Source organism: Melanotaenia boesemani, chromosome 4 (assembly GCF_017639745.1).
Source record: "Melanotaenia boesemani isolate fMelBoe1 chromosome 4, fMelBoe1.pri, whole genome shotgun sequence".
Taxonomy (NCBI): domain Eukaryota; kingdom Metazoa; phylum Chordata; class Actinopteri; order Atheriniformes; family Melanotaeniidae; genus Melanotaenia; species Melanotaenia boesemani.
In genome coordinates this window covers 37,998,161-38,011,246 of record NC_055685.1, presented here as the reverse complement: position 1 = coordinate 38,011,246, position 13,086 = coordinate 37,998,161, and the positions used below count along the sequence as shown (strand labels likewise).

At 38.8% G+C, this 13,086-nt stretch overlaps 1 protein-coding gene across 4 annotated transcripts in view; it reads left to right on the top strand.

Moving 5' to 3' along the window:
* LOC121638480 (VPS10 domain-containing receptor SorCS1) overlaps window positions 1-13,086 on the top strand; it is a 201,772-nt gene that overhangs the window by 104,881 nt on the left and 83,805 nt on the right. For all 4 annotated transcript variants that reach the window (XM_041983306.1, XM_041983304.1, XM_041983305.1 and 1 more), the window contains exon 3: window positions 4,236-4,335. In XM_041983306.1, coding sequence (XP_041839240.1) covers window positions 4,236-4,335 — 100 coding nt within the window. The remainder of the gene's footprint in view (window positions 1-4,235; window positions 4,336-13,086) is intronic.

Here is a 13,086-nt window from a genome sequence, read left to right as displayed (position 1 = left end):
AAAAATAAGAATGAGAAGTTATTTTAAAATTGTGTTCCATCTTGTGCTCATTTATTTACGATCTCGTTCATTAGGGCTGATGTCAAAATTGCTGCCTTATTGCTAACCGCTAAATCAATAACGTCCATCAACATTGACATTAACATTAGCTAGTTTGCAAACATTAGCTACTTTGCTAATGTCGCTAACAGTTGTCAGCATAGCCCTTTTAGTTTGTATCATAATATTACAACATAACATCATTTCTCCTTTTGTTTTTTCGTCTTTTTGAAGACAAACACAAAAATATGACCTCAGGCCAGGCAACAATACAGCATTTTTCTTTGTTATCATCAGTTTGTTGCCATTCTGTTCTCATAGATACTTGTCACTTCATCTGACGTAGCAACCAACCATGACTTCTGATGATGTATGACGGTAAAGTAGGAATATCTCATTTCATAGGGGACGGTTTTCACCCCTTCCCACTTTGTTTTAAGGGACAATGAGTAAGGAAAAGCGAGGCAGAGAAAAGGTAAAAACAAGAATGTGATTAGGCATAAGTCATTTACAAACCTTTAACCAAGTGATCTCTGAAAACTCTGACATGATTTGACTGGCTTTGATCACAAGACACTTTTCTCTACATCTTTTCAGAAAATATTTGTCTTGCTCACTCTTTTATAACTTCATGAAGAATTCTGAAGTAATGTTGATCAGTTTCAGGGTATGAATGACTAGAACAGACAAAAAAACCCCACAAGCGTAAGCAATTAAAAAACATATATGTGGCCTACAATGACCTGGTTGACCACCACTTTCCGTGCGCATGACTAAGTTTAACAGCGAGGTAGCAACTTCGCATCCAGTTTGACAAGATCCATCTGTGTGGAAATCCTACACACTTAAAAATTAAACAGCGCTGGGAAAAAAAATCGGTTGTTTGCTTGTAATCAGCCTGTTTACATGAGCCACAGCCTCATTGTTGGATCCTGAACACAGTTTACAGTGAGACATTATCAAATAACACTTTCACTCATCATTGTTAGCTTTACAAACACCAAACACTTGGATTTTTATATAATTACACACATGAATGGTTTATCAATGTGACATTCATGTTTTAATTGCAATGCAGTGTAGCAGATGACTGAAATACATTTATTATCCAAAAGAAAGCAAGTAGCACTAAATAATTTTCATTCATTTAATATTACTCATAAAGAGGAGAGAATCTTCTGCTACACTTTGAACAATAATGTACAACAAATAAATTAGTAAGACCAACAATTAGAATAAATGTTCAAAAGGTTTAAGAAAGATCTTTGCTTGCTAGAAAAAAAAGGCATTTCTGCTGTAATTCTTTACCTGTAGAGCTTTGTACTGAATTTATAAGGTGAGGGTCTCCAAAAGGGGGCGCTCCAAATGACAGATCTCAGTTTATGTTCTTGTATCATGTGTTTGGTTTTTGGTTTATGTTCTTGGTTTTTGGCTCTCAGTGTCATGTTCAGTGTTTTTTTTTTTGGTGTCTGCTCATTGGTTCACCTGGTCTGACTTGTTCTTTCACCTCACCTGTGCCTCGCCAACCCTGCCCATTGGTTTCAGTTCCTCCCTTGCCGGTTCATTTCTTTCTGTTTTCTGTTGGTTCATAGTTACTGTTAGATGTTTTTTGCCATCATAGTTGTTTTAGTAAGTTTGTTTTTTGTTATTAAAACCTTTTTGCCTGCACCACCTGCCTCTTCAAGCCTGCACTGGGATCACTATGCTGAGGTATGCAGGAAACTTCTGTATACTCACAGATGCAAGTGTGTCGGATAAAAAGCATCTAAAAGTTGGTGTCTCCTCGGTGGCTGGATTCTGGATATAAATAAAAGCCAGAGATACGTTTATAGGAGGAATCCTTGCCAGGCTACATGTGAGATAAATAACACAGTGATGGGGAAAAAAGTGTAATATCGCCATGTGTTGAAGGACAGAGCTTAAATTAGCAGAAAATTCTCAGTAATTCATAATATCCTCAGAGAAAGGAGAGCTTGAAAACATGGTTCACTTATAAACCTCAGAACAGAAACCTCTTAAGACTGGTGTAATCTTTTCTGATAAATAATTGGTAATTGAAATGTTTTATTCACAGTTAAAGCCACTTGACGGTCTTTAGAGAATGTAGCTGACAGCTTATTCTTTACAGCTTCACTCTCTACAGAGGAAGCTCAGTCTCTACAGACAGCACTGCTTAACCCATGCAGACAAACGTGCCTTTCGTCTTTAGCTGAATTTATCCCTTTTAAATAGTTTCAGTGACAAACTCTGACATGGACCAATTCATTCCAAATATAGAACTTTCTGTTTTGTTTGTTTCTAATTTTTCCAACCAACCAGTAAATATACATTTCCAACCCTTTATTAAAACAAATATCTAATCAGTCATGTAGACATGGTGAAGACAACTTGCTGATTTTTTAAAAGAGCTTAAAAAGAGAAATTTAAGTGACCTTGAATGTGGCATGGTTGTTGGTCTGAGTATTTACTGGGATTTTCACACACAACCATCTCCAGGGTTTCCAGAGAATGGTCTTAGAAAAGAAAATATCCAGCGAGCAGCAGTTGTTTGAACCAGGATGCAGTAGAAGACACACCGGGTGCCTCCTGCCAGCTAAGAACAGGAAACTGAGGCTACAATTCACACACACTCACCAACACTGGACAATAGAAGATGGAGAAACGTTGCTGGTCTGATGAGTCTCCATTTCAGCTCCACATTCAGATGCTCGGCTCAGAATCTGCTGGAAACATCATGAAAACATGGATCCATCCTGCCTTGGATCAACGCTTCAGGCTGCTGCTGGTGTAATGGTGGGGGGAGATTTTCTTGGCCCACTTTTGGCCCCTTAGTACCAACGTGTCCTGGTTTAACCACCACAGCCTACCTGAGTATTGTTGCTGACCATGTCCATCCCTTTATGACCACAGTGGAGCATCTTCTGATGCTACTTCCAGCAGGATAATGCACCATGTCACAAAGCTCAAACCTGCAGCAGTTGTGCAATGCATAAAAACGTCTTGGAGACATCACCAAGAAGACAGCAGTCAGTTTACTGAACAGCTAACTGGTTGCACAATCCAAAATTACACATTATCACCATCATGTTTTTTTCTAATTTAAGTCATGAACACCTTCAATGTGACTTCACCCTGCATCCAGCTGTTCCAGGTGATGAGCATTAGATGAGGCTATAATATGTTTTATGATTTCTCCTCATTTTGGTCCTGCCTCTACAGCAGACAGCAAAATTAACTCAATTAAGAAAAATAAATTTTACTTCCATAAAAAACTAATTTAGGCTGTATCTTACAAAATTTTAAAATCTGAAAAAAAAAGCACGCCACTGGGCCTTTGTAAGTGCTGAACCATAGTCTCTAACAAAAGATTAAAACCAAGCCAGTCTTCATCTTAAACCAGTTCTTCTTTCTTTTGCTGTCTTCACAGACCCTTTTAATAACAGCTCACACATTCAGCCGAGCTCCTGCATGCTCAGAATTAGCAGTGAAGCCCAGTGCAATGAGCCATAACTGCTGCCAGCAGACGGATGTGCTTCATGTTTCCAGCAGCAACGAACACAAACGCAGCTGCTGTTTCTTTATGAACAATAAAGCCAGACATGAAAAAAACTTTTTTATTCTTCTTGCTGGGGTCCCACTGGGTGAAGCAGAGCTGAGTCTGATGGGGAAGAAAAAAAATCTCCAGTATGACACACTCCCACTGTGTTGCTGCTTCAGATGAAGTTCGTTAAGTTAGTTGTCGCTGAAAATAGCACACTGTCAGAACTGCATGTCTTTTCAACGTGTTGGTCCTTCTAAAAAAGGATGAAATCAATAGGAATAGAAAATTACCTGTCAGACATTTTTCTAATGAAGGCACAGGCCTGTGCTAATGATCATGTATAAATAAATTGAATTTTACTGATGCAAAGACAATAGAAATGATGCATCCAACGTGTATAACAAATCACAACCAGCTCACTTGCATGTGAAATTTTCTCCCAGTGAACCAGTAACTCCACATATCTGCATCTGGATGAGTGGCTTCATAGAGGTGCTGCGATGAGACCCGTGTTTTCCCGCTGGGATTCATGTTGATGGCAGAAAAAATGACTTCATCTCCTGTGCGCTGTTTCCCCCGTCACACTCACAAGCAACTTTTAATTGCAGCAAGTAATTTACCAAACGTTGATCAGATCTCTCTGATTAAATTTCAGGTCAACGGACTACGGAGCAACGTACCAGAAACTGAATGACAAAGTGGGAGCAAAAACCATCCTCAGTTATTTATATGTGAGCCCCAACAACAAGAGAAAGGTAATGCTCTTCTTTTTCTTTGGAATTTCATTAAGTTTGGATTTAAAACATGTTTCTATTGATGCTTAATTCATTGTTCTGCATTCTAAGATGAACAACTGTACATGCAATGTGTAGAATCCAGATGGACACTTAGCTGGCAGATAAGAAAAAACCCTGAAATCTCTGTACAGCAGGTACAAAGAGATGAAGGAAAAGGAGGGCTCCCCCTGCAGACACTGCCCCTGCCTTTTCTGGGTTTGGGTCAGTGAATGGTTAGAAGTATGCTGACTCCCTTCACCCATCTCACTTTACTATACATGACTATAATCAGGAACGGAAATTTTCTCTCACTTTATTATTCAAGATGAAATGCAACAACATGAGTTAAATTCCTGGATGTGGTCTGTCCCGATGGGAAGGTTAAGGCACTGAAACAGCCAACGAGATGAAGGTGAATGAGAGCCAGCTGATGTATATCATTCTGTTATCAGCCTAAGAGAGACTGAGATGGAGTTCAAGTGGTTTCATTAAATATTAAGTCAGGAATTTCCTGATAAGCTTGCATGTCCCATGCAAAGTTCATTCAAATTTCAATGCTAAATGTCTACAGAAAGAGGCAAATAAAGGGACATTCAGCATCCCTGGTCAGCACTGTTTTCCTGTGTGGCCTGACTGACTCAGAAAAGTACCTTAAGCATGACATTTACGTGATCCAAAGCACCGTTGATCAGGTTTCAGTGCAGTAATAAATACTTGGCAAGGCTTTAAAGAGCGGTTGTTGCTAGGTTTAAGTTGTTAAGAGGAAGTTTGTTAGTCACATTTTAAGTCAGTGTATTGTGTTACTGTATAAGTTGCATGGTTGGAAGAAAAGCCCAGTTGAACACGTGCTGTGTCTCCCAGGTCATCGAAAACTGACTTTATTATAAAAACTACGGTTCCAGAGCAACATGGCGACATACGGTACAAATAATGACTTTAATCCACAATCAGATAAATGGCAGCAGTAGATGAAACACATAGACTTTTATTTTGTGGCTAACAAGATCATGGATGGGGTCCATCTTTGAGTTCACAAGGTGGAGGGGTGTACATTGTACTGAGGGATTTGTGTCAACCACGGAAGCCAGGAGATCCTCTTTGTCGGAGCTGCTAAAGATTTCATGCTGTGTCTCCCGAATCATTGGGAACTGTCTTTATTACAGCAGTGAACGGCAAAAATAGTGTCAGTGGTGTTCACGTGTTAGAGGAAAAAATTGTTTAGGAGATTGTTGTATGTCAAGAGAGATGCAGGTCCTCTGATAGCACTGGCCATCGTGGAACTACAAATGAGCTCATTCTGGACTGCCTGAATGTTTTTTTATGTATTGATTAAGAGTTGTGTAGAAGGAGAACCAGTAGATAAAACACACCCCAAACTGGTGCATTTTCCAGCAGCAATGAGGTGGTGTATTTGGTAGTTTTTCAAGGTTTGAAATTGGGTGAAGTTTGCATCTTTTTCTGTGCTCGGGTCAGTTTGGGAATTTATTTTCTGGTTCCAGTATCATCCATGACTATTAGGGTTTTAAGAAAGAGATTTTTTTTTAAATTTATTTTGTCATTATGTTTCTCTCATGTGTTTTGGATTGTGTGATAATGAACAGAATTTTTGTTTGCACAACAAAGGTTTTACCTCATTTAAATTTGTTTAATCTGAGTTTTAGTGCTGCTGGAGAGAAAATAATAACAGCGGTGATGGTGGTTTTTAATTTTCCAGTTCCTGGCATGACTGCAGGGTGTTGGTGCACAGCCGAGAGGTAGTAAAAAAACATTGTCGCAGATCAATTGATAACTACTGACTCCATGATCCAGTTACAAACTAAATCTAATATAAATAAAAGGTGGAATGGGGTTAAAAATGTTCTTTTTGTTAACTTTTGTTGAGTAGCTGGACAACAGTAAAGCTGCTTAAGATGTACAGAAGCTTTTCTAATCAGTCGGCCCTGCAGAGGAAACAACAGGAGATCACAACAGCTTTAAGTGTATAAAAACCAACAACACAAGACCTCCGTTTAAACACATAGAGCAGCGAGCAGATGAAGACCTGCAAACAGCTTGACAGGCTGTTAATATCTTTTCCCACACAAGGACAGAGAAACACCCATGTAGCTTACACACTCAAACACGAAGGGAGAGACAGTCAAGATCACACAGCATCACGCTGTCTGACACACACACACAGGAAATGTCTGCGTTTGTCTGTTACCCATCGTCTTTACTCATGTTCACACAGACGTACAAGTTAATGATCTTTGTCTCACACATCTTCACATAACTCTCTCTCGTAGTGGCACCGAGCTGCGAAAGCACTGGTTCTGCTACAAACAAAAACAGAACAAAAAGTCACTACGACTCTAGCATCCCCACGAGGCTGCAAAGCTGATTACACTAAGAACAAGCAGATTAGCTATTGTTGCTGCTGTTGTTAACTTTGTCGTTAACACTGCTGAATTCAGTCTAAACTGACAGAGAATTAAAAAGGGAGCCAATTTAACTTATATATTTGAGTCCTTCAATGTGAATGGTACAACTTAAGTCCATCTAAGCAGTTTGAGGTGTATTTTATCTACTGGCTCTTCAGATTCTTTATTTAAACAGTTTTATGTACACAATAAGCTTAAAAAAGCTGCAGGTGTGACTATAGGACAAACAGCTGGAAACAGGTGTGGGAGAGATTAAGGAAGAAACAAAAGTAAAAGAATCGATACGCTACAAATATGTGCCTTTAAGTAGAGAACTTTTAAATTAGTATTTATTTAAGATTAAAAAAGCACACAGCTAAAAACATTGATTCAATCCTTTTTTTTTGTAAGCCTGGGGAGTTACCAATAAAAAGATAAACACTCCGGGAAACTCATGAACTGCTGCCAGTGAGGGAGATTTCAGCAGCTGTATACATCTGGAACAGTGGTTATTCAGTGTATCCCAGTTACATGCAGCTGTTAGTGGCGTCCCTGGAACAATGTGCCCCTTAAAATCTATTTAGGGCACCATCACCTGGAACTTTAACAGCCTGTTTTTATTAAAGAAAAAAAAAAAAAATCTAATAAGACTTTTGAATCCTTGGGACTCGTACATTTCCTACAAGAGACAGCGATAGATTAAGTAAGTGAAGTCTGTTCAAGTGAGCAAATCAGCTTCAGCTCTGGTAGCTCGATATCATTAAATCTTTCATTTCTAAGGGTTGTGGATGGATTTATTTAAGCTATAGAATGTTAAATAATCAGAGAATAACATTTATTTCCTTAAATTCACAAACTAAAACTTGCTTTATTGATTTTCTTGACTTACTTCTTTGATCTGTTTTGTCTTCATTTCAACAATTTTTGGACATTGAAACAAGGAAAAGAAGCTTTTCTGCAGATTGTGGGGATTATTTAGGGAATACATTTGTAGAACCAAAGCAGTATAGTTAGCTAGTTAGATGCTAATGGATATCTTACTAGCATCCTAGTGTTAAGGGTGTGTCACATCCCCAGGCCTAAAGCCTGAGGTTGCGGTTTATGCAAAGACTGCTGCGTGGTTGCATAACGGCAATAGGCTGCCGATCCGGCTGACACCACCCTCCCTCGTCCACCTCCACTGTGATTGGTCACCGACTCTTCAGACTTCAGACCAACCTCTGCTACAACGATTGGATGCTGCCATTCCCGCACTTCCTGCCCTGGGACCAATCAGAAGAACTTCAGGTCTTTAAAAAGGCGGAAGAGCCATCATTCGAGGCAGCTGTGATCCATTAGGCCCACAGTTCACCAACTGGGATTGTTAGAGACGCTGGTCTGTGTGTGAAAACCTTGTGGGTTGAGCTTTAGATTTTCCTTTGATTAAATCGTGTGCACGGTTGTGCTTTTTGAGTTGAACTGAGAATGGACGCTCTCATCTTTTTTGAGTAGCAATTTAAGTTTGAATTTGTATAGAGTTTTGTATAGTTTTGTGTAGAGTTTGTACAGAGCAGGGCTACTCAATTCGGTCCTACGAGGGCCACAATCCAGCAGGTTTTCCATGTATCCCTGCACCAACACACCTGAGTCAAAGTAATGAGTCATTGTGTAGAACCTGATTGGCTGTTAGAGCCACCTAATTTGACTCAGGTGTGTTGGTGCAGGGATACATGGAAAACCTGCTGGATTGCGGCCCTCGTAGGACCGAATTGAGTAGCCCTGGTATAGAGTTTGTATAAAGTTTTTGGTTAATCTCATTAGAAGACATTATGGTTTGCTTGGATAAGAGACATTTTGGTTTATAAAGTTAATGATAATTATTTTAGTTTGTATTTGAATAAGTAAAATTGTTTTAATTGTTAATTGTTACTTGTTAACCTTAAATTAAGGACACCTATTGTTAAATTATTTTCTTTTACTTTTACCGGACAGTTATAACCGACCATAGGACACTTTTTGTTATTTATAGTGAATATCTTTTGTTTGAACATGGGGATTGTAATTCTGTCCAGTATCTTGTTCCATTTGCCATCACTCTTAAACAAAATCCTGAGATACTTAACTCCTCCACTTGCGACACATACTTCACCCTTTCCTGGTTGAGAACCAGCCATTGCCTCAGATTTAGAAGAGGTGATTTCCATCCCGGCTGCTTCACACTAAGCTGTAAACCAACCCATTGTGAGTTGAAAGCCAAATCTCAAAGAGGGCAACAGCTCTACAGTACATCATCTGCAAAAAGCAGAGATGGAAATCGAGGTTTCCAAGCCAGACAACCTCCTCTCCGTGACTGTGCATCACGATTTCGTCCATGAAGACCACAAACAAGATGGATGACAATAGGCACCCTGGTGGAGTCCAGCACATGCCTTGAATGAGTTAAATGTTGAACCAAGAATTGGCACAGCTCTTTCTTTGGTGAAAAGGGACCTACTTCCAGTCCCTCAGGGAAATGGCTGTAAGCCGTCTCCAGGTCCACAAAACACATGTAGACTTCATGACCAAACTCCCATGACCCTTTTTAATAACTTAAACTTAAAGTTAAAGACTGGGTGCGTGATCTGGATGAAAACACTGCCCCTCTTGATTCTTGTTTGGAGTCCCTTTTCCAATATGCTGGAGTAACACGTCCCTGGTTAGTGCGACACTGAAGAGACGCATCAAACAAGGCAGACTGGATGTCTGGAGCCATCAGCATCATCCATCCTTGGCTTTACTTCTATTAGCCCTGATCTTTGGCAAAACACCTTGAGTACAAAAATGGATGAAGTTTAACAATCATCTCCATAATTCAGTAGACTACTACAGAACTCAGAGTCTTCCAAGACTTCGCTCTGGCACAGACTGGACTCATCAGATTGTTTTATTTGACTGCTCCAGTTTGACACATCATACCACAATCATACCAACGAGGAGCTGTCACTGCTATCCATTCTATAGCTTAACCTTTAAAACTTCAAGCCATTTTTTCCCATATTTGGTTTCTTATTTCCTATTGTTTGTTTTTAAATATAAAAACACATGTAGAAACTGAACCCTTTAAGACCCAGTCAACATGCAGACATGATGTTTCCAGGACAGCCTTAGTTTTCACATGATGATGCTAAAATGATGTAAAATGAATGTATGAATAGATGTAGCAGCATAAAGGTCGACCAGAAGAAGAAAGCAGAATTTATTACTAACAGAACTTTGTAGAAATAACACACACATCAACAGTGACCAAACCTTTTCTCATCTCATCGTTCTCTCAAGTTTTGGCTTTCAGGAGAAAAAATATTGTTATTGAAACAAACACACAACAGAAACTATTTCCATGTTTCCACTTTTTCCTCATTTCCAGTTATTCCTGCTACTATTTACCTGCTATCCTCACTAAACCAACTCCAGCTCAGCTGCTTTGTGGCGCCACCGTGCATCAGAAACGTCTTCTTGGCTTTATTCCAGCCATAGAGGAGCATTATTTTTCTTCTTTTCACACACACATAGAACTTTCTGCTCACTGGTTGATCTTTGGCTGCTCCTGATTGGACGTTACCGTCAATCTAAGCTCTCTGATTGGTGGAAAGTCTGACAGGAAGTGGCTTCATCATCATGTCCAGGTCTAAATAGAGGTCTTTTAGCAACATAGCAGTGACAGTTATCTTTTTATGATGAAATGTGATAAATAATGCTGTTATCACGGATCACTGTGGATTTACCAGATAGAGTCTCTGAATAAAACTACATTTAGTGGTTGCATTGTAAACCTCCTGGGCGGGATAGAAATGCCTGGAAAACTTCTGTAAATCACCTAAAGGGCAGCTATCCATCACAGTTTACCTCACACCTTTACACACCACCCCTCCTGAGGAGATCTGGTCGAGTTTTACAGGTTAAAATGAATAAAAGTAATACAGAGATAAAGTAAAAATAGCATTTTTCTTCCATCCAACAGGCACACATACCAGCACACTCAACAGGGAGGGTAACAGCTTTATCACTCATTGTCATCCCCATGGTGACTCTTGCTGGTGGTGGACAAAGACCTCCTCTCCTCCCCAGTGATGGAGGGAAACCAGGCCTGTGTGGCTGTAGGTGACAGAGAGAGTAAAGCATCAGGGAGGGGAAAATGAAAGACAAAGCAACAAAATGGATAAATAGAGGTCTGACCCTGTAACCTGGAGAGAAAAACAGTCTGACAACACTGCAATTACATCAGTTTTCATATTGTGGCTTCATACTGAGGCTACACATGAGAGAACAGAGCTCCAGTCCACATTAGGGGAAATGATTTGGGGTTGTAGCCTGAGATTTTGTGTGAGAGCACATTATTATAGTAAATGGCTGGGGATTCAGAGTGCTGCTTTAAAAAAAAAAAAAAAAACACACTGATTGCAGTCATACAAATGAGTATTGCTTCTAATGGTCGGAAAACAAAAGGGACGTTTCCAGGGAGGCACTGAGTGGCAGATGCATTCAGTTTCTGCTGCTTTACTCTCAGACGTCTCTGTGAGGAATACATAAAACACCTCTCTCATGAACAGACTGAAACAGCAGACACTGCTCTCAGTTGTTTCAATAACAAATGCTTTAATTGGCTGCCAGCTTGTGTGGGTGCCTGAGTTTCCATGTTCAGGAACAACGGCATCTTTGTGTGGCTGTGACGGCAGCGTCAGGTGGGCGGAGTTTAACTCCTTCAGAGGCGCTTCAGGGGCTTTTGCTCATTCTTTCATTTTCTTTGAAATAAAAAATAAACTTTAAAATTTAGTAATGTTAAACTTCTGAAATGACAGTTAAAGTAAATGTGTGGATTCATCCGAACTGGGCCAGTTAATTTACTGCTTGTTGATTAAGGTCACATATGGTTAAACATGACCGGTTTTTTAAACAAAAAAATGTAAGAATCAACCAAGCAAACAAACAATTGCTCTAAAAAATGAATATGATTACAAGAAAATTAAAAGGAGTGAACTGACAAATAATGCATAATGAAAAATGACAAGCTCAAAATATTTAAAATAAAAAAATAAAATAAAATTCAATAAAAAAAACGTAAAAAAAAAAAAAAAAAAAAGAGAAACAATGAGAAATATTTGAAAATGAAAATTCAAAATGCAATTGTTCCTACATAAAAATCCAGTATATAACAAAATAAAATGAAATACTCATGAAAAGTTGGGGAGGTATTTAAAACAAAATGCAGCCATTCTTATTTTGCTTTTGTTTAATGTCATTATGGAGAAAATGAGCTCAATACATTTCATACTTTGTACCATCAACTTAATTTAATTTGTTAATGTCCACTTTTTTATTTCAGGTCCATGAAAACAAATAAATAAGACTTTTTGAAAAGGAGAAACCCAGTTGATAGTATGAAACATGGAATATGGTGTCTGCAGTGAGACTAAACTAAATGTTTTATATGGTTTCATGTTTTTTTTTTAATATACTTGTAGTAACACACTTATATTCAACAACAAGTATGTATAATTTCCTGCAGTTCCCTTGTAGAGGCCAATTTGAATCAATAATGGAAGACTCCACCTGTAACAATAACAAGGAAGAACAACTCTCTCTCCAAATACATTAAAGGTCTCTCAGAGGAAAAATCTGGCTCTAAATTATGTTCAGAAAATGGGGTAGGAGAATCATAATTCTGACTTCAAACCTGAAACAGAAGTGAAAGCATGCGGTGCTGTTTTGTAATCTGGAGATGGAGTAAGAAGAGACAATTAACAATGGCTGAGTTTCATCCAGCTGATTTGTTTTCAGGGTCCTGATGCTGCTTGTTGTAAAATAAAATGCACTTCAAATAAAAAAACTTTGACCTCCACAGTCTCCAAATCTCAGTTCAAAAAGCAGTGTGTCCCTGTTGGTTTCTCGTTTCCAACTCCCAACACACCTGATTCAGGCGAACTGATCAGCTGGTCAAGTTATTTGCAAGCCTGTTAATAACAAAACAAAACAAACAAACAAAAAAAAAAAAAAACTTGCAACAGAGCACCTTTGGGATGAGGTGGAGATTCTCATCATGGATGTGCAGCAACTGTGTGATGCTGTCTGTCAATATGGAGCAAAATGTCTGAGGAACATTTTTAACACCTTGTTGAATCTGTGACACCAAGAATTAAAGCCGTTCTAAAGGTGTGTAGTGTAGAGTATGTACCAGATCATTTCTTACAACTTAAATATAGAGAATATCTATTATAATTTCATACAACATAATAACAAATTAAAGAGCTAGTTTACCTTAAAAGTGTTGGTTTGTTTCACAGCCTCATGCCATGGCTAAATATGCTCAGTGTGCCAG